Source organism: Bombus affinis, chromosome 5 (genome assembly GCF_024516045.1).
Source record: "Bombus affinis isolate iyBomAffi1 chromosome 5, iyBomAffi1.2, whole genome shotgun sequence".
Taxonomy (NCBI): domain Eukaryota; kingdom Metazoa; phylum Arthropoda; class Insecta; order Hymenoptera; family Apidae; genus Bombus; species Bombus affinis.
Window position 1 is genome coordinate 9,577,996 of NC_066348.1, and position 20,538 is coordinate 9,598,533.

At 29.8% G+C, this 20,538-nt stretch overlaps 5 protein-coding genes and 1 long non-coding RNA gene across 8 annotated transcripts in view; 4 read left to right on the plus strand and 2 right to left on the minus strand.

Annotated features, from left to right (window-relative positions):
- LOC126916741 (uncharacterized) overlaps window positions 1-4,073 on the plus strand; it is a 30,603-nt gene extending 26,530 nt beyond the window's left edge. For both annotated transcript variants that reach the window (XM_050722829.1, XM_050722830.1), the window contains 4 exons: window positions 598-976; window positions 1,334-1,490; window positions 1,602-2,175; window positions 2,480-4,073. In XM_050722829.1, the coding sequence (XP_050578786.1) occupies window positions 598-976; window positions 1,334-1,490; window positions 1,602-2,175; window positions 2,480-3,613 (2,244 nt within the window). In that variant the 3' untranslated portion in view covers window positions 3,614-4,073. The remainder of the gene's footprint in view (window positions 1-597; window positions 977-1,333; window positions 1,491-1,601; window positions 2,176-2,479) is intronic.
- A 1,062-nt stretch (window positions 4,074-5,135) lies between these two features.
- On the minus strand, window positions 5,136-9,157 carry LOC126916749 (tetraspanin-2A). Of its 2 annotated transcripts, XM_050722849.1 has the most exons (6): window positions 8,869-9,157; window positions 7,835-8,032; window positions 7,421-7,597; window positions 6,738-6,923; window positions 6,531-6,632; window positions 5,136-6,433 (listed from the first exon to the last, which is right to left on the minus strand). In XM_050722849.1, exons 1-5 carry the CDS (start codon window positions 8,953-8,955, stop codon window positions 6,555-6,557), a joined length of 726 nt encoding a protein of 241 aa, XP_050578806.1. In that variant the 5' UTR covers window positions 8,956-9,157; the 3' UTR covers window positions 5,136-6,433; window positions 6,531-6,554. The 2 variants fall into 2 exon arrangements, with proteins under 2 accessions (XP_050578806.1, XP_050578805.1); XM_050722848.1 differs by having other exon boundaries at window positions 5,136-6,632.
- A 1,520-nt stretch (window positions 9,158-10,677) lies between these two features.
- LOC126916747 (calumenin) lies at window positions 10,678-12,727 on the plus strand. Its single transcript, XM_050722845.1, has 5 exons — window positions 10,678-10,829; window positions 10,934-11,041; window positions 11,347-11,914; window positions 12,052-12,167; window positions 12,252-12,727. The coding sequence occupies exons 2-5, from the start codon at window positions 10,940-10,942 to the stop codon at window positions 12,438-12,440; spliced, it is 975 nt and encodes a 324-aa protein (XP_050578802.1). The 5' UTR covers window positions 10,678-10,829; window positions 10,934-10,939; the 3' UTR covers window positions 12,441-12,727.
- A 41-nt stretch (window positions 12,728-12,768) lies between these two features.
- LOC126916753 (uncharacterized) lies at window positions 12,769-14,178 on the plus strand. The gene is made up of 5 exons (XM_050722858.1): window positions 12,769-12,957; window positions 13,026-13,142; window positions 13,322-13,435; window positions 13,510-13,589; window positions 13,998-14,178. The coding sequence occupies exons 1-5, from the start codon at window positions 12,900-12,902 to the stop codon at window positions 14,142-14,144; spliced, it is 516 nt and encodes a 171-aa protein (XP_050578815.1). The 5' UTR covers window positions 12,769-12,899; the 3' UTR covers window positions 14,145-14,178.
- Window positions 14,179-14,645: 467 nt separating this feature from the next.
- On the minus strand, window positions 14,646-15,340 carry LOC126916756 (uncharacterized). Its single transcript, XR_007710725.1, has 2 exons — window positions 14,884-15,340; window positions 14,646-14,810 (listed from the first exon to the last, which is right to left on the minus strand). It is a non-coding gene; the product is annotated as an uncharacterized LOC126916756 (long non-coding RNA).
- A 527-nt stretch (window positions 15,341-15,867) lies between these two features.
- Window positions 15,868-19,484, plus strand: LOC126916742 (dnaJ homolog dnj-5). Its single transcript, XM_050722831.1, has 6 exons — window positions 15,868-16,098; window positions 16,480-18,009; window positions 18,118-18,559; window positions 18,676-18,891; window positions 18,967-19,196; window positions 19,280-19,484. The coding sequence occupies exons 2-6, from the start codon at window positions 16,493-16,495 to the stop codon at window positions 19,404-19,406; spliced, it is 2,532 nt and encodes an 843-aa protein (XP_050578788.1). The 5' UTR covers window positions 15,868-16,098; window positions 16,480-16,492; the 3' UTR covers window positions 19,407-19,484.
- The last annotated feature ends 1,054 nt before the right edge of the window (window positions 19,485-20,538 follow it).

The following is a 20,538-nucleotide window of genomic DNA, read 5'->3' on the forward strand; positions in this document are numbered from 1 at the left end:
TATTATAATTGTACAGGAATATGATTACGATATTGCAATAAATAGATTTCAAGTGTACAATCCTTGAAATACAAAGCGTTGATGATTTTCTTTGATCGAAGTAAAAGTAGGTATTTACTATATAATTTATATTTCCTTTAGATATATGTATCTCTATTCATCTTTAGATTCATTATCGCGCAGAAATCGGCCATGAACCGCGTGAAAGTTGAATCCCATCGTCAGACCGCATGATAAACGATTTCACCGTTGCAGCTCATCGATTTGAGGCTTATGCTTAAAGTTCGTTCGAATAAAAATCTGAATGTCTAACGCGTAATAGGCGAAAGAATGTTCATAGTTTAAGTATTGTCTTCAATTTAAAACTAACTTTCTTTCCAGACCATTCGCTCATAATATTCGTAGAGATAATTAAGTATCAACAATTTCGTTTTTGTAAAATACACAAAAAGCTGCAGTAGCAAGATCTACTCAAGATCCAAGTAAATTTTTTGAAAACCAATCCTGCTGGCAATTTAAATTACAAGATCAATATTCCCTTAATGAACTGTTCAGATTGCCTCAAAATTAAAGTAATGTTTGTTTTCATTTACACAGTTAATTAATCTGAGACCCTCTTCGAAACCCCATGGAAAACCTAGACCTACCGGTCGACGAGAGAAAGAGAATCCAACTGGTCTAGTTACGAAGCTCGGTGGCACTATTGTTAAAGATGGATTGACCACTGTTCACGAAACTAGCGTGATTGGTACTTACATAAACGGGAAATACGCTCAGGTGCTTCAAAGCTCGTCGAGAATTCTTTCCGGCGCTCCGCCAGTTCATGAAGGGAAAATTCGTCCCTCTAGTACGCATAGAATATTAAAAACTATTGGACCGCAGCAAGGAAAGCTGAAACCACAACTTGAACCTACACCAACGGCGCAGCAAGAAGAATCGTCGTTACCCTTGGAAGTTTTGTTTAGTTCCCCAGCTGGTAAAATATTCTTAGTATTGTATTATATTCGTTGTTCTTAGGATATTTCCATAAAGATGTTTAAGTACCTTTTTTTAATAGATTATTAGCAGTTTAGTTGATGTTACAACTTGAATTTTATACTATTAGAAAAAATTGGTTTCTTTTAAAAATTTTAGCAGTTGTAATATTTAATTAAGATGTTCTGATCTCAAAAAATTAATATTAAAATATTTCAAAAAAGTAATAGAGCTTAATAACGTTGATACGATAATATTCATCTAAGTAAGATATTATTTGGATTAATAATAAAATACATTTATCAAGCCTGACGCATAAATGGATAAATACGACATAATCTTAGTTTCACGTTGTTAGGTTCCACAGTAAGGAGCACACGGAAAAACTCAAGCCCAAATTTATCACGACCGAAGTTCCGCAACAAAATTAACGATGATTACGATGGCAGTGGTGAGGTGCAACAAACGAAGCCGGGTAAAAATCGAAGCAGTACCACCTCAAGGCCAAGTTATAAGTTAGTATCCTAATATTATCATATCTTCATGTGGCCTTTATGTAGTAACATAATTTTACTGACAAATAGTATAATTTAAAAAATTTACTTTTAATGCTCTTATTTTATCAGAAATCGAAGTCCTCCAACAACAACCACAGAACCACCTGTTACTCGTCGCCGCAGCAGCTTTCGACCAAGTAATCAACCAAGTTTGCCTTCGAAGCAGAGCAATAAGAATAAAAACGAACAACAACCGGTTAGCCCTAATCCTGTGCCGAAGTTGAAGCTACCAAGAACACAAGGGCGTTGGTCTTACAAGACGACTCCTAAACCAAGAATCGCTATTCGAAAACAGATGGAAGTCGAGGACGAACAACGTTCGGTATCAGAAACCAGCACAACTGAGAATCCGGTGAACGTCGACGACAGCAAAACTACCGCATCTTCCGTTTCCACGTCTACGGCGGCGACTGCTGTTGCGCCAGGTCAACAGGTCAATGCTCAGAGAAAAATTCAAGAAGCGGTAAACGATGACGAATTGGATCCGAGCGAAAGCGAGGATGTTGCCAGTGTCAGCGTTCAAGATCAACATCCTGAACAAATTTTACCGATCGAAACTGTCAACGTTGAAATCTCCACAGCTGCGGATATGAGTAACGTGTACTTCGAAATTGCCACTATTAAGTCACCATACACTTTCCAGGTAAGAAATTGTTTTCATATATTTTCCTAGAAATGTTTCAATTCTGACAATACTTTGTAAATTTGATGAATTATATTTAATGGATGGAAATAATTATTTTAAATTATTATTTTAAAAAGAAAATTAATTTGATATTTTTGTAAATGTACATTTTTATCAATCTTTCAATATTATTCTATTACAATTCCAGTTGCAAATGAAATAATTGTTCAGTTTTATGAACTAAAAGAATACTCGATAGTTATTGCACAAATTTGCCTTTTGAAATATTTTGATAAAATATTTATTTTGTTCGATAAAACAGGTTGGAACATTGAGAAATACTCGCTACGTGACAGTAACTTCAACACTGAAGAAATCATTTTCAACGATAGATCCATCCAGCACGGTGTCACCATCAGAGCCGCTAACCGAGAATCTCCTAGCAAATACCGCAGCAGCGTATGAAACGACCTTACCATTAGATTCTGCCGTGGCGACACTGCCAGCTATATCTTTAGAATCTGGCCAAGCGACTCCACCTTTGGAGACTTTGACCGAGACCTTCTCTACTACGCAAACTCTACTCAAAACTCATCTACTTCCTGTAATACACGGTGGTAATACAACCAAACTGACGCTCGTGCAAACGTACAATATCGCACGTGTGGTCACTGCTATAAAGACTTTGCCACCAATGGATATATATCAGTTTATTCCCAGCAAAGCATTGAATGAGTTTAACTCGAAGCTGGACGAAGCAGGTAGCGAACTTCATCTAGAATTAGATGTCGGTGACGAAGACAGAGATGACGATGATATTCCCAAAAGGGTAGTGGCTCCAAACAGCGACATGGATTCTGATCTAGAACCTTTCAAATCAATTTCATCTTCGAAAGCAAAATCAGAAACTCCGAGCACTTCCATCGAACCGCACTTGACTCCCGATCAACTGGCTCTATTGAAATATTTCGGTCAACAGCAGCCACAGGTGATCACCACTTCACGACCGGTCGTCGTTCTCGACACGCTTTACGAGTCCCACGTGATCCCGGTAGTGAACAACGGCAATACGATTTATTCGACGTTATCCAGGCCAGTTGGCACTGTGCCACGAACATCATATGAATACGGAACGTCCACGATTGCACCGGTTCTGCCACCGCAATTACCACCGCAACTGCCACCACAATTGCCGCTATTTCCACAGCAACCGCAGTTCACTGTGACAAGCGCTCCTCTGATCACGCAAACGTTCGCGACGGTGTCCGATTCGAAAATTCTGAAGCTGACATTCGGAGCGAAAACGGCGTACACCACGTTGTTCTCGAGCAGGGTTGTGCCAACCGAGATTACCACTTATGTTACGAGCACCATACCCGTGCAACCGACAGTCCCAGCCTTCCCAGGTTATTATCCTCCGCCTGTTGGCTACCCGCCTTTCCCATTTGTAGGATAAAGCCTCAGCAACTCGCGCTAAGCGTGCAGGGATACGAGTTGCTCTAAACATATGGAGAACTGAAGAATGTCATTTTCCAAGAAATATAATTTCTGAGAGACGAACAAAATCCATTTGCATCGGATCAATACTAAGGATCGATGATGATCCTAATGGTAGATTCGATAGGTATGGTTCAAAAACATACAAATCAGTGAGAAATGATAATTATCGAAGAGTAAGAGAAAGGATAAGGAATGTCATTGAACTTTATTGAGAAAAAAATCAGTTTTCGATACTCTAGTCCATTAATAACAGAAGAAAGTTCGATGAATTTAATTGTATTGTTCAGAACATGATTTATTTTCTAATTAAAACTTAGGAAAGAAAATGAACAAATCTTGCAGTTCCAGTTGCAAATAAAATATGTTAGAGATAAACTGTAAATTAAACTGTCATTAAAAAATGGATATTCCCTGTTTTCTTATCTTACTTTTCAATGATCAAATTTCAGTTTGGAATGTACAATTGAATCGATCGGTTCCAATGTATCCTTTTTCCGTCCAGACATTTCGTACCTTAGCATAATCTTAATTAAGGTATTTAAAGTCTAGAACTTAGTATTAGTATGTAAGATACAAGCTGTTGCTCTGTAACTTTCGAAGAATAGAGAGCAAATGATACCATGGAATATAAAGCGAAGAGGTTGCATTTCTCGTCTTTGATCGGCACGCAATGAACACGCGTTCCTCATTCTGATATAGAATGCGTTAATACTCGCATTTTGTTCATGCATTATGATGTGACATGCCGTCTATAATAAAACGTTCGTGGAATTTGGAATTTTTCAAATACTCGATGAACTTGAAATTGATTATAAAAATAGAACACAGGAAACAGCATATCATTTTTATATTATAATCCTGTTGCACAATAATTTATTAATTACTAATATTAGTAACTTAAATTAGTGAGTTACAGATTGTAAATTATATATAGATCTGATAAAAATATAACGATGAAATTGTTTTACTGAAATATTCCTTAATGGAATTGTAATGTTATAAAGACTGATTAATTTTAAAGGAAACCCTGCGTGTCTAATATTTACGACATATGTAGGTGCTAAATGTACATCATTCTACAGATACTTACAAGAAGTGTAAAAAAGTATCACACATATTTTCTCACCAGATTGATTGAACGTTTAGCATTTGGCATATCACATTATAACACATGAGCAATTTAATCAAACAAAAAGAGGTAGAACAAACACTCCAAATTTTTCGGTGTACGATCAAAAAAATTCCAATATTTGTTTTGATGTTGCTCATTATAAACTAAATATTTAATTTAATAAGTGAAAAGCGAACATTAATGAGATACTTATTTAAAGATGTTTAGAACAGTATTTTTGCCATGTTTTAATATGAAACAAAAAGCCAATTTTTACTTATGACGTTAATGTGCTCTTTTATAATTCTTTGAACTTGTTTGTTTAACTGATATAGTAGATCAGGAACAAATTAATTAAAATACATGATATTCCAGAGCTGTTTCTTGAAGAGTTTTTTATACATTTACCATTTACCATTAAAAATAATGAACTTACATTTTGTATAGTGATTATATATAACTATATAGTCGTGCATACGTAATGTGCAACATCAGAAACGAACAAAATGTTTACAAAGAATCTTTTACATTTCTGTTTACTTGATAAATAGAAATTGATTGAAATAGAAATTAATTGGTTGATAAAAATGACATTGTATATAAATTAATAATTATAGTGACTATGATATTGGTATTGTATGTATATTAGAAATTTTGTAAATAAAGTATATGAAAATAATAAAAGTTTTTCATTTTATTACATAAAAATAAAATATATACTTAAAAGAATATGATAGTTAATAGAATGGTTTTTAATTATTTTATTTTATTGCAATTAATCAAGTGTATAAGTCGTTCGAAATTTGTATAAATATTAATTACTTAAATCGTCTACTATTTAGAACTAAAATCTAAATTAAACATCGTTTAAGATGAGACTATTGTATAAAATATTTGAACAATTTCAATACAGAAATAGTTTAGTTAAAGACATTACAAAATTGAATATGAACATCAAATGTATATCAAATATGTTGATTCAATCAGAATAAATTAAATTTTTCATTTAGATTAGTTTTCTATCATCGAAATAAAAATATGTATTAAGTACAAAATTATGCCGTTATTAATTAAAGTATTAATATTACGTATGAAATTGCACATTGCATTAAATCTGCTCACATGATATCATTCGTTTAATATTCTGATAAAGCAACGTGAACAATTTAAAAATATAAAACGTATGAAGAGATTACGTAATGAAGTTTAATTCTAAACTTAGAACAAGCACGTGTATCTAATTTTCTTCTGCTCTAAATAGCACTACAAAGATTTCTTTTAGCTGAGAATACGTTCAGTATATACGTACCGAGCATATACTCTACTTCATTGAAAAATGCTATAGCGAGTAATTATTATAAGTAAAAATTAAAAAAAGATGAATTTAAGAAGAATATTCTATATTCTTCATATATTTCCCCGACACATTGTCTGACTCGTTGATCTTAAATCTGTTTCTCTTCGTTTCAGTCCATCTTTTCATAGATATCAATTCACAAAGTGAATATTATATTGTCATTGATTGCCATCAGTAGACTGCGAATGTTTATGCCAATTCATATTTGTATCAAAATGATCAAAAATATGAAACCTCATTTGTTTCATCTCCTAAATATTTGTGGTTTACTTTGGATATTTTATATACTTCCTCGCGTTACAAGTATTCTGCAAATGTTTGTACTTTTAAATTTTCCACAAATATATCTAAACATCTGCAGTCCAGTCATGAAAGGTTGTCTAATAATGATTATTATTAACGTACATTATTGTACTAAATCGATACAAATCAATGTTTGAATGTGACGGATTGTTCTTCCTTCTTAATAGCTCGGATCAGCGCTAGACTTAGGGCAGCTATTATTATCTGCAAATTTTAATTTACGAGACATGATAACTTTCAAACATTTATGAAATAATCTATTTCTAATATTCATCTCTTTATAGATATAAAATATACTTGGTGCCTTACATGGAGCATACATAGACCCAATGATAAACCAGCTAGCCAACCCGATCTACCCTCCAAAAACCATGAAATTTCTTCGACACATCCGTAGAAGAAGGCGTTTCCAGTAACCGTGTTCCTACACTCAGTGGGCAATGGTTTCCTCAAGGTTATATAATCCATCGGGCCATCGGCACCACAGCAACCGATCTATTTTAAAATTACTCGATTAATCTTGCACTGGTTATTTAGAACCAATTAATTAATAAAGATATCTCTTAACAGATATGTTAATCCCTTAACGCACATATCTTCCTTCGGTTTGTCGATGAAAATGATTCTTGCAATAAAAAACAAACTTAAAATGCAAATGAATGAACAACATATTTTTTATAGAAATCTTGAATCTGTAAAGGTAATTTTAATTATTTGTATGTCACAGGAATTAAACGCATTAAGCGATTAAATTACATATACTTTACATATACTTCGGATAAAATATAACATATTATCTTATTCGTTTGTTCCACATTGATTATATCAACGTGAAATAAAAAGTCATAACGAGATTACATTGATTTCTTTACAACGGAGATTATTACTTATTAATCTGCTAAATAATCCCGAAAATATTTCCACTTGTAATTAATTATATAATGTGTAGATTTGTTAACACCGTAATAAAATAATAAAGCATATTATCTTACACTCTCTTGGATTAATTGTAGAATGTACGTCGATCTTTGATCGTAGTAATTGTTGATGAGTGAAGTCATGGATCGTCGTATAAGCGGCTGGATATTACTGTCGTAGGTGGAATAATCGAGGAGAACTGCTGTCCCTGCCAGGCCAAGAACGTAGGAAAGTAATTGCAATCCTACATACTTGAAAAATCAATACAATGTTTGCTTAGGATTCGCATATTTTTGTAACCAATAAATACTCTAATTAATACAAAATGTTCTTAACTTTATAGAGAACTTAATTCATTGAATACAAATACATATTCTTAACTTGACATATCTTGCCTAATTTAAAACGAGTTAGTTATTACGATAAATATAAGGATAATCGTGAAATAATAATGTGAATAATATAGTCATAATGTATCTATGTCTTACAACGTAGAGACCAAGGATATGTTCCATAAGAGCGACTCCACAGCCAATGAACGTAATAATTACGATAAATATCGAAGCCGCAAGTAGGATGTAAATGCCGATATAAAATTCATATATTTCAAGGAACGCAACCCACTCCTGGAAATCTGGATCCATCCTTAGCCACATGCATAATCCAAACATTGAGCTTCCAAGTAGCTAAGATACACATAACATTTAAAGAATCATTTGAATCAATTATTTTAAATAAATTTTCTCATTTTTCTTCTGTAATTTTCATTTAAGTCAATCGTCGTGTATAACTTCGATCGATTATACCGATAGACCTTTAATTTTTATTTAATAGATTTTATAGTTTAATTTAAAAAACAAATAATTTAGTGAAAAGAATAGAAAAAAAATCATTACAGTGAAAGAAATTTTATGGGGATAAGAAAGGACAATGCATGTAAGTATACATATGTAAGTATATATGTATTATCGAATAGTTTCATTTCTAACATTTAGTTCTTAAGCCGTTACAGTTTCGTATTCGTCACGCCGATAAACACAGATATGATAGTTACGCCGCGCCGTGAGCTGACTCATATTGATTCAAATGGAACGAGGATGTGCCTATGTTGTAACAAGAAGCGTTTCAAATTAAATTGCCTGTACAAAAGCGTTTACGTTAGATATATAGTGTATTATAGTGTATAATCAATCATTAAAAACCGTTTACATGAAAAAATTACTTCCTGCAAAACAGTTGCATGTAATGAATCGATTATTGATAACAATGTAAAAAGAAAGAAAATAAGAAAGAACGTATATGTACACGTAGATAATAAAATTGGCAAAAAGGGATTAAAAAAATGATGTTTTGCACGATATTATTCTACTAAAAATTGCATAATCTTGTCATTCAATGACCCATTCAATGATAATAAATGCTGTTTAATGTTAATTTTTGCATGAATGAGTCGATAAAAAAGTGTTTGATAAATTTGTTATCAGTTAAATGTAACCATATTTGATTCTATTTTTACGCTTACCCATATGATGGCATTCAAGCAGAAAATGGTAAATTTTATACACTGAATTCGTTGCTCTAATTGAGGCACGGAAGTTTTACCAGCCATTGTTTTAGAGCTAGTTTTTACACTTGTGTATTGCAAACAAATTTTACAACAAAAAACACGTTTGGACGCGGATTTCTTTCGCAAAAATCACTTTTTGAATTAATATCAAAACGTGAACAACGTGGTAGTTATGGACGTATACGATACAGTGTACACCTGATTCTTCAAGCTAGTATTCTCTTTATCACCGACAAATATAAGATAACTGGATAAGCGTGCCCTAGATAAGAGAATCGTTGCAAGTGACTCATTCATTATAGAAAATGATCACTAAAGCAACCAGCTTTAAAAAACGGATGAGCATCTTTTGTTGTTGTTTTCCTTTTACGTCATATTGCTCATATACGTACTGTTGAAAAATGAATTTAAGGATGAATGAAACAGAAAAATAATGATAGATTATAACAAAAATTTTTATTGTTGTATTATATATATATATATATTACATATGTAGAATCTCGTTTATAATTGTATACAGTTTTGTAATTGATTTCGAGTATGTATAATATATAATGTATTCAGATAAAAATTTTAAGCTACAACTTATAGAAGCTTCACAGGAAGTATCGTTACAGATGTTGGATCTAAAATTAGATGTACGGTTCTAGTTGTATGTGTATACACTCAACGAACGCGTACTTTTCTCAGCTACATATATGAGCGAGAATGGATGAATTAACTCTGATAATTAATTACGCACATGCTGTGTAGTTGAAAACCAAGCAGTTAAACCCATAGTTTTTAATTAAACAATTAATATTGCAACAATAAACGTACACGCATATTACTTGTTTAAAACATATTTACTAATATCAAATATAATTATATATATTATTTAGACATATACATACCACTTTTTAATTCATCATCATTATCATCATCATCATCATCATCATTATTATTATTATTATTACTATTATTATTATTATTATCATTATCATCATTATCATCATCATCATTATCGTTGTTATTATTATTACTATTATTATTATTATTATCATTATCATTATGAAATATATAACTCAACTATGTTTACTGCTTAACTAACTTATGTTTTATTAACTTATAATTAATGTTATTTACATATTCTTAAAACTATTTTATAGTATCTACCTATTTCTTAATTTATTTAATTCTTATTACTTATCATAATAATGATTTCGTTTTGAGTTTATCCTATGTTTTCTCTTCTTTATTACTACTCGAGGTGGGAAGCTCTTATCTCCATACTATTTTTTATAAAATTTGCTCCTATAGCTGTTTTCTTTAAATTCTAAATCATCTTTAATTATAAAAGTTAATCGTCTTGACTCTCATGACACTTAACCCAGTATCGGAACAATTTTTCAGAAGCATGATCGTTATTACTTATTGCTTAATTAAAACATTAATTTAGGTTACATTAACAATTATAATTAATATTTACATTATTTATGATTTTTACAATGTGTACATTAATGTTTATTAAACAAAAATGAAATTCTATAATAATCTGTTAATATTTGTACAATATTTCTATCGAATATCTTGTATATTTAAATATTAATACAAAAATAGAGGGAGAATTCATTTAGAAAATTAATGAAATATTAATTCCTAAATTATTTTAATATAGTATGTTATTTTGATTAAATAAAATTGTATCTTTTACATTTATCGATAATCACGTGAACCAATCATACGCGGGTTAATACGATAGCGATTTAGCTAATGAACACCCTACTAGTGTACACAATAACTCGCATGATACTTTGCGATGTAGGGCAAAGGCATTGCAGCATCAGCATCAGAAATGGTTTGTAAAACGAATATAGCTGAGAAGTGGGGATGTAGCATCAAGCAAGACATTAAGCTTTGCTGATGTGGAAGTTTCAGTAAGCTGAACTGAACTAAAACTAAAATAGAAGCTATCATTACTTTTAATTTTAACGGTTCATTTACCAACTTCGGATAATTTTTTCTTTTTCTCGTGTTTAAGTGAGCTATGCAGGAATTCATGCTTCTTCAAATTTTGATTGGTTTTTCTGTTTTGGCGACGGCAATTCCGAAGCCGGAAGATGAACATAAATCGCGAGTTATCAATAAGGTTTGTTTGTCATTTGCAAATATATACATAAATCAAACTATTTTGATATATATGCGATAAAAACCTTTCATTTTCAGTTGCTTTATAGTAAAAATAATTTCTTACATAAACAAATAAACAAATCTTCAACGCATAACCTCAAGGAATACATTTAAATATCCTTTTCACACTGTTCTCCTTTCTTTGAGATAAAATTTTTTTAAGTAAATAATATATATGCATATTTTTAACGAATTTTCACTATAGATAATATGAATTTATTTATATATTTTTAATTCACGTTTCTCTAATAAGATCTATTTTAGGAACCAAGTAATGAAGAACACTATGTCAATTCTCAACATAATCCTGCCTATGACCACGAGGCTTTCCTAGGTGAAGAAGCAAAAACTTTTGATCAGCTTACTCCTGAAGAAAGTACCAGAAGATTAGGAATAATAGTTGATAAAATAGATAAAGATAAAGATGGTTATGTTACTGGAGAAGAACTTAAAGACTGGATATTATATACTCAACAACGCTACATACGAGACGATGTTGAACATCAATGGAAATCTCATAACCCAGAACAAAAAGAGAAACTTCCATGGACAGAATATTTAGCAATGGTTTATGGAGATATGGATGAACATGAATTAGAAAATCATGAAAAATCTAAAGATAATAGTTTTTCATATGTTGCTTTGCTTAAGAAAGATCGTAGACGTTGGGCTGCTGCAGACCTAGATGGTGATGATGCTCTTACGAAAGAAGAATTTCTTGCTTTCCTTCATGCAGAAGAGACAGATCATATGAAAGATATTGTAGTGATAGAAACTATGGAAGATATTGACAAAGATGAAGATGGGAAAGTATCTCTTTCAGAATATATTGGTATATATTTCACTTCCTTTTGTATTTAATTTGTGCAAATATTTGGTGAAAATTGTTTAAAATCAATGTTCCTTATAAAAAAAAATCTTTTATTATCATATCTTTTACGAAACAGTAAAGTATACCTTTTCCTGTAGGTGATATGTATGATGGTGCAGAAGGTGAAGAAGAACCAGAATGGGTAAAAAATGAAAAAGAACAATTTTCTATGTATCGGGATAAAGATGGCGATGGTTTCCTAAACTTTGAAGAGGTGACACATTGACGCATACCTTTATATAAAATATATGACTATATCAAAATAATAAATTTCAACTAAACAAATATTTCAATTTAGGTCAAAACATGGATTATGCCGACTGACTTTGATCATGCAGAAGCAGAATCTCGGCATCTCATATTTGAAGCAGATACGGATGCAGACCAAAAACTTACTAAAGATGAAATATTGGAAAAATATGATATTTTTGTTGGTTCTCAAGCAACTGATTTTGGTGAGGCATTGGCCAGACATGACGAATTTTAATAAAATTTCGTATGTCATTTTTAAATAATTATACCTTTATAAACGAACAAAAAACATAATTGTGTGAAACATCAAGAACAAACTGTATGAAACATTTACTAAAGATATTTTACTTTTATTAATAGACTAAGAATTTTTTTATAACGGCTGATTTTTACTTACTCTCATAACATTGTTAACTAAAAATCATTACATCCTTCAAAAGTGTAAATATGTATTAATCATTGTAATAAATTACAAATATTTACTTAATAAAGTATACTAAAGTATACAGTGTATATATCTAATGGCCGTTGTAGTTATCTCTTTATCCCTTATATGTAAATAAACACATTCTACAATGGATACAATATCTGATATGTGATTAGTCACTATGATAACAATTATTTTTATCAGATAAGCTTTATAAAGGTAGTCAGTAGAATAAAATGTTCAGAGTAAATCAGTGAATAGATCAAAATGATGAAAATTAATTTATATATATTTTTAATGTTCTGTGGAAGATTTTTATTATCAGGTAATTATATTTGACATGTTAAAATTTAAAAAGAAGTCATAAGATTACATTTACCATTTACTTTCTAGTTAAAGCAGATGATAGATCATATTGTTTTAATCTCACTTGGGTAGAACCTGCATTAAAAAGCACTAATTGTTCTAAAATCAAAGATGCTCCCTGTTTTGATCCTATACTTTATTCAGGTAAACAATGTCTTCTTTCAAATTATTCCTACACAATAATGGTATATTTTCTATTTGTATATTTTCAATTATATTTATGCAGAATTATAGTAATATTTATTTTAATTATCATATTTTTATTTATAATATATTATTTTTAATCAGTAATCACAAAGTCATAATTGCTATTTATATTTTAGAAAAACCACCAAATGCATCTGAATATGAAGAATTTTGGGAATCAATGGAACATGTATGTTCTGTTGCATCTGGCAATGTTTGTATAAAATATACTTTTACTTATAATAATGAAAGTAAGTATATTACATTATAACAACTCATATTAAAAAATATAAAATGGATACCATAAAATTAAAACTGATTGCAGTTGTTAATACATCATCGTTTTGTGGAAAAGTAATAGAAGATGACGTAATACCTATTACATCAGGATGTTATAAAGAAAGCGTAAGTGTAATTTTAAGTTCATTATCTTATATTTTAGAAATAATACAATATATAATTATTTTTATTTAACTTATTTATATGTTGTTTACATAAAAAGGTATTCCTCAAGAATTATTTAATATTTTGAAAAACCTTATCAATAGAGAAGTTTGTAATAATAGAAGGGCAGTTCAAAAATGCAAAATATTGTTATTTTAAATATTAATTGATATAGAAGTTGAAATGAATTTTTAACATGTTTAAAAAACTACTTGAATTTTAATTGATTTTTGGTTACTGAAAAGTAGAGTTGCTTCCTTATTACAAAATCTCTTTCAATTTTTATATTCATTGCTTGATTTTATATATTACTAATTTTTGTTTTTAAAAATGCATTCTTGTAAATCTATATCGTCAATATTTTTGTAGATTGAAGGTTACGTATTAGAAATATGTGCTTGCCAATCTAGAAGGGGGAACATACCTTGTAATTCATCTGGGAACGTGAACTATGCTGTTATTTTTATGATTACAGTATTATCGTTAACATTTTGGATTTCATATATTTGTTATTAATATATATTTTATATTATACATAATGTGTATTTGATATGTTGTTGTTGTTGTTATTGTTATTGATATAATTTACATATATATATGTATATATGTATGTATATCATCTACATTTATTGTACATAATGTAGTAATATATTACATAGTATTATAATGTTCATATTACTATATTATTTTTAATATATTGTGATTTAGATGTTTATAAGTAGCAAACCAAAGATGTGAATAAAATATACAATTTTTAATTTATCAATAATGTCTAAATCTTTTTGTAGACATAACTTTGCTAAAAAAGAATCAACAGAACTATATTCTACAAAACTTATCTCCAACATGTAAAGTATTCTGTATAGACTAATGATAGTGAAGAAATTAATTGCAACTATAAAATTCGGTTTCCCGAACTTTGACTGATATGCAATTCTGCTACTAATTTTCATGTTTTGCTAATTTTGTACAACTAGCTTTGTATAACTTTTCTTTCTTTACTCGAATGAACCATACTTTATTAAATTTTTCTGTATTTTTCTAGAATATATTCACAGCGATACATTTTTGTTACAACATTTAAATTATAATCGCACTTGAAAACATATCCACTTTCTCGTTACTTGTAAAACTTATTACGACGCAATTGTACGTTGACGTGATTTGATATAATTCTAGATACTGTAATGGTTAATGATTCAACGAAATGTACGGAAGTATGAATATCAAGCAACATAAACAGTACTTGTCTCACTTGTTTGTCAGTATCATAACCATTTTGTCAATACTGTCAGTAGCACGGTGCATAATTAGCAGCATCAGAAAAGTCCTTTCCTCATAGTATGAACCGTTTTCATATAAACAGGTCTTGAATCTTGAATAGTTTCGGCACTCAAAACAAAACTGTCCGAAAATTGAATCGTGAAAAATCAACATGGAAAACAAGAAAGTTCTCATTCTGTAGACGCGTGGTATGCCGAAATGAATGTCTGAGACAAGGATAGAGATACACTATTCATGTATATTTATCTTGCAAGAACGAGAACTTTGTTGTCTTCCGTGTAGACTTTTCACAACTCAATTTTTAGATAGTTTTCCCTAGCGAATGTCGACACGTATTTATATAATCGTAATATGGACTATGGACTAGACTTTAGTAAACATAACAGTAACGCTACGCCTCAACGTCAAAGTATATTGTGTAACATTTGAAATATTTCACGAAATATTAATTTTCATGACGTTGTACCCTAATACTTTTTTGTTTAGAATAGCATGAGGAATCAATTAATATAAAAAGAATCATAGAACTCCATTTTTAAAAAGGTGCAATTTTATTTCGCAATTATATGTTGCGACCTGCGCATTTCTGAAAAGAATCGCGCTATACAATGATAGATTGTAATAAATCTTGATAAAAAACGTAAAATTCTCCTCTACAAATTCTTTTTACCTGTAATAGCAACAAAGTTATAGTTCGGTCCAATTATTACACTCACCCTGTACAGAAATAGTAGGAACGCTTTTCTAGTAAAAAGGCGCAACACATTGTTAAGTTTAAGAGAATACAAATATTCCTATTTAAATTTTTTAACGAAGTTTATAAAGAAATATATAATATAAATAAATAAGAATCTCTTACTGAAAATTATTTTGAGATTCTATATATTGAAACCATAACGGGTCTGTAATTGGCCATATCCGTTTATCTAGGAACTTTCGCAACAATATTATATACGTGGTTGTATGTATACAGACAGAAAACTATTTATATGATCCGTTTATGAATCTGCTGGTAGTACGGATCACGAACAAATATAGTGACTGATTTTGTATTAACCGCATGGTATATGCTTTAAAATTGTATATATCACTTAAATATAATATTTTCTTTGCAATATGTTAAGAAGCCGTTTATTTTAAGTATAATGTAAACGGATATTCAGGAGTGATATACTTGCCGATAAATGTAAGCATTACATCGTTATACTTGATATGATTTTACAAAGAAACATTTGTTTTAGGTTACCAAATTATATTTAAGATTATTTTCTATGTTACAAGTAATTTAAATAAAGTTGTTTACGTCAATGTTTTTGTTCTATTGTATAGATTTTTTACATTTCTTTTGTATACAACCCGCAAACAGTTTCAAATTATCCATTTTTCTTTTTTTTTTCAAAGAAGGAAAATACAATATTTATCACAGAATAACTTGTTTTTGATAGTATAAAGAAAACCTACGTTTAATAGAATGTTTGCTACAGAATTTTATTTTTTATTACATAATTCAATAAAAATATTTTGTTACTCATGCATGCAATTTTGATAATGTTTTTTTTTTTTAAAGAAAATATCACAATATGGCAGAGCAACAACAGTCACCTTCTGGCTTTAAACGTATGTCTTTAGATAAAATTATTGAAGCTATGACTTCAGATTTAGAAAGTTCTAATGGTCATTATGTTCAATTTGGTGTAAATCCACAACAAACTACGTCTCATAATTGGGGAAATTATTCTTCAAATCAAACAAGACATTATATTGCTGGTCAATCTTGTCATTCTAATCCACCCACAATGCAATCCATGCCTCCAATGGGTGCTCCTCTTTATATGCAAGATATGTCGAATTATGATTCTCCAACAGATTCAATCTATTTTCCATCTCAAGCAGTAAATCACTTAGGTATAAATGAAAATAATGATTTAATTGGCACCATAGATGTTGGAAGAGGCAATTATATTAATGTAATTTATGGAAATGCTTCACAAATTATGGCAGAACAATGTCAGCTTCCAAATATGACATCTTACAGAAATCAAAACATAATTGATCGAGAATATGGTCTTTTTAATGATCGACACATGAATGTGCCATCTGAATTACCAACTCAAAATTTTAATGGAAAACAATTAATTGAGAATTTGGTTGGTAATTGGGTGCCAAACCAGTCTGGTACATATAGTCCCTTTGGTGGATCTCCAAATGTAACCCCAGTACTGCAACCAAACATAGATATTAGAGATCCTGAAGAGTTGCCTAGAAATTCAACTGACTTTCAACATAAGAAACCTCGTATGGTAGCAGAAGTTAAACCTATGCGACCCTCTTATTCTGATGTTCTAACAAAATCTGCTCCAACACCTCCATCTCCTCTAACAGTTCAATCTATAAAACCCAAAACAGAATCTGTAAATAAGAAGGTTTCTAATAAAAATTCAAAGAATAAATCTAAATCTACAACATTAAAGAGACAAAATTCATCTGGTAGTGATGATCACAATTCCCCAAAAATACAAATACCACGAAAAGTATTAGAAAAAAATAATTCGAACCTCCCAAGACGCTGGGTATCATTAGATAATCTTGGTTCACCAACTGAAGTTCATGAAATAAATAGTTTTGATAGATCAAACCAATTTGAAAAGAAAAAAGTTTCTAAAATATCTAAGAAAGCAGAAAAGGGAGAGACACTCAATAATTCAAAAGTTCAAAACAATAATCCTAAATCTACTGGAAATATTCCTAAACGTCCCATACAAATAAATAATAATTTAAATATAATAAACACTTCCAGTGAAACTATTTATTCTGAAAAAATAGAGAAAAATCAACAGGTTGTGAATAAAGTAAATAAAGAAGAAAAAAAGGTAACCAAGGAAAAGAATTTTAAACGTTTTCAGGTTGAAAAAACACAAATTAAAAAGGCTCAAAGAAATCGAAGAAGAGAAAATAGGGAATCACCAGTCAAAGATTTATATAAAAACTTAAATAAATATGCTAGCCATTGGATTAAAATTGGATTAAAAATATTTCATTGGTTACTACATCTAGTTTCTGATGTAGTTAGCATGAGTGCTAATCTTATGATTCTTCTGTAAGTAATGTTTAATATAAGAAATATTCTAACTGAATTCTATAGTGTACTATTTTTTAATACGTTTTGTATAGTATCAGTAATCAGACTTCTGTATTTATATTTTAGTGGAAAATGTGGATGGTATCATACTATACTATATTTAAAATATTTATGGGTTTATATGGCTATGACATTTTCAAAAATTCGTATTTTGAATGCTATTGGCAAGCGATTGGATAATTGGTTTGGTAATAGTAAATTTGCGTTTTGGCGTAAAATAAAAACTAAAAATGAAGAAAAAGAAGAAAATAGTAATTGGATACATGGTGGTCTTGAAGCCAATATTGCATTACCTAGCACTGGTGAAGAGGCTATGAAAAGATTATTAGCTTGTAAAGGAAAGGATCCCTACAGTATACTTGGTGTTACACCAACATGTTCAGATGATGATATTAAAAAGTATTATAAGAGACAGGCCTTCTTGGTTCATCCAGATAAAAATAATCAGCCTGGTGCAGAAGAAGCATTCAAAATACTTGTACATGCATTTGATATAATTGGTGAACCGGTACTACATATTTTTGTACTTACTATATAATAAACAATTTGTCCCAAAGAAAAATTATATTTTTCATATGTATTTCATGTTCATATTATCTTTGTACTACACTCTCAATATTTTAGGAACGTAGGCAAGCATTTGATCAAACTAGACAAGTTGAAGCAGCTTGGGGTGTATTAAGTGATTTACTCTCTCAACTTCACAGAAAAATGGAACAGGCAGCAAATACAATAAGATGTACAAATTGTGGTTTAAGGCACAAAAGAATTCCAACACAACGTCCTTGTTATGCAGCAAGATATTGTGCTCAATGTAAAATACGTCATGGTGCAAAAGAAGTAATTATCAAAATGTTATATGAAAGTAAATGGATTGTACTGTGTTCTTAAATTTACATTTTTCAAATTAATTAGGGAGACATTTGGGCAGAGTCTCGTTTAATGGGCTTTCTTTGGCATTATTATGCCTGTATGGAAGGAGCAGTATATGATGTCACAGATTGGGCAGCTTGTCAAGCTGGTAATTTAAAACACCTAAGAGCAAATACACATAGTGTTCAGTATAGAATTGTCTTAGGTCAACGACCACCATCACGAACGACTAATAATGGTAAAAGACGCCAACAAATAGATCCAAATACCAGGTATTGAATTTTTGTTAAATTCACAAATATCTTGCGGTTTCCGATATTATATGACTCTGTAAATGATTGTATACATTGAATAGTGAGGCAGATTTTGAAAACTTTTTAAAAAAGTTATACAATCACACCAAGACCGGAAACTCAAGTCCATCAAATCAAAGTTCTTTTGGAGGGGACTGTAAGCGTCGTAAAACTAAACGTAAGAAGTAAAAAGTATGGCAAGTTACTTCCTAATCTCTTAGCATCCATCATGTATAATTATACAATAATATACATAGTACTCCCAAATGAATTCTTATATATTCTTTCCTTCATATAAATATAAATAATATTCATTAATTTTAGCACAATATTGGAATCATATTGATGATGAATTTTAGAAAGTATACTTATGTAATTTTTATCATAAAAATATTTTTTTATTTTTATTGTAATGAAAATTTATTTTTTAAAAACGTATCTACTTATGCAAAAATATTGCAAAGTACAATTTATTTGATAACTTGGTGATTAACATTTGTTTAACAATAGTAGAAGAATTAGGTAAGAAATTTAAATCATTGATTTATGTATAAAATTAATTTTTATTAATTTAGATAAAAAAAAACAATTCTGTTAAATGTATTTTAAAATACAGAAGATCACAATCATATTAAAATTCACAATGCACCATGAATTAAAATTTCAAAAATACGGATTAATTTTTAATCCATATAAAATGAAAACCCCATATACACATATTTTCACATTATATTTATAAATATAGAATTTATTAATACAAATGAAAAGCAAAAATATATAAAAAGTAATAGTTTCAATACTTATCAAGATATAAATGATCTTTCAATTTAATCCAAATATAATACTCAAATATTATAATATTACATAGCATCTTAATATAGTGTGTAAAATATAGTTATACAGGAAGTTGTTTTAATAATTTTTCCTGTATTTAAGAAAACTGAAAGCAATGAAAGGAATTCAAGACCTTTTTATCTTAAATTGTTTCAAATAATGTGTATGCAATCTAATATCTATAAAATGTAATAACCATGTAACACTAAACAATTTTTTATTATATACTTACACAACAATTCTGATATCTTCTAAATTCTGTTGTTTTTGAGTTACAATTGAAATAGTAGCTCTTGCATGTAATTGATGTACTAAAATATTTGATAATGCTCATATCAAAATTTACATTATTTAGAATGTAAAAATAGAATGATTCAAAATGCAAAATGTTACATGAACATACTTTCGAAATTATATAATTAGGAAAATATTTCTAATGAAAGTTTCAAAGTTTTATTTAAAATTTTTGGAAATAAGATTCTATGTA

Coding starts and splice junctions, on each gene's coding strand:
- LOC126916753 (XM_050722858.1), top strand. CDS start 12,900: ATGATGAAAATTAATTTATATATATTTTTAATGTTCTGTGGAAGATTT. Junction 12,958..13,025: donor TGGAAGATTTTTATTATCAG/GTAATTATATTT, acceptor TTTACTTTCTAG/TTAAAGCAGATGATAGATCA. Junction 13,590..13,997: donor CAGGATGTTATAAAGAAAGC/GTAAGTGTAATT, acceptor ATATTTTTGTAG/ATTGAAGGTTACGTATTAGA.
- LOC126916749 (XM_050722849.1), bottom strand. CDS start 8,955: ATGGCTGGTAAAACTTCCGTGCCTCAATTAGAGCAACGAATTCAGTGT. Junction 7,598..7,834: donor ATATCCTTGGTCTCTACGTT/GTAAGACATAGA, acceptor TGATTTTTCAAG/TATGTAGGATTGCAATTACT. Junction 6,633..6,737: donor TGGGTCTATGTATGCTCCAT/GTAAGGCACCAA, acceptor TAAAATTTGCAG/ATAATAATAGCTGCCCTAAG.
- LOC126916742 (XM_050722831.1), top strand. CDS start 16,493: ATGGCAGAGCAACAACAGTCACCTTCTGGCTTTAAACGTATGTCTTTA. Junction 18,560..18,675: donor TTGATATAATTGGTGAACCG/GTACTACATATT, acceptor TCAATATTTTAG/GAACGTAGGCAAGCATTTGA. Junction 18,892..18,966: donor TACGTCATGGTGCAAAAGAA/GTAATTATCAAA, acceptor CAAATTAATTAG/GGAGACATTTGGGCAGAGTC.
- LOC126916747 (XM_050722845.1), top strand. CDS start 10,940: ATGCAGGAATTCATGCTTCTTCAAATTTTGATTGGTTTTTCTGTTTTG. Junction 11,042..11,346: donor AATCGCGAGTTATCAATAAG/GTTTGTTTGTCA, acceptor GATCTATTTTAG/GAACCAAGTAATGAAGAACA. Junction 11,915..12,051: donor ATCTCTTTCAGAATATATTG/GTATATATTTCA, acceptor CTTTTCCTGTAG/GTGATATGTATGATGGTGCA.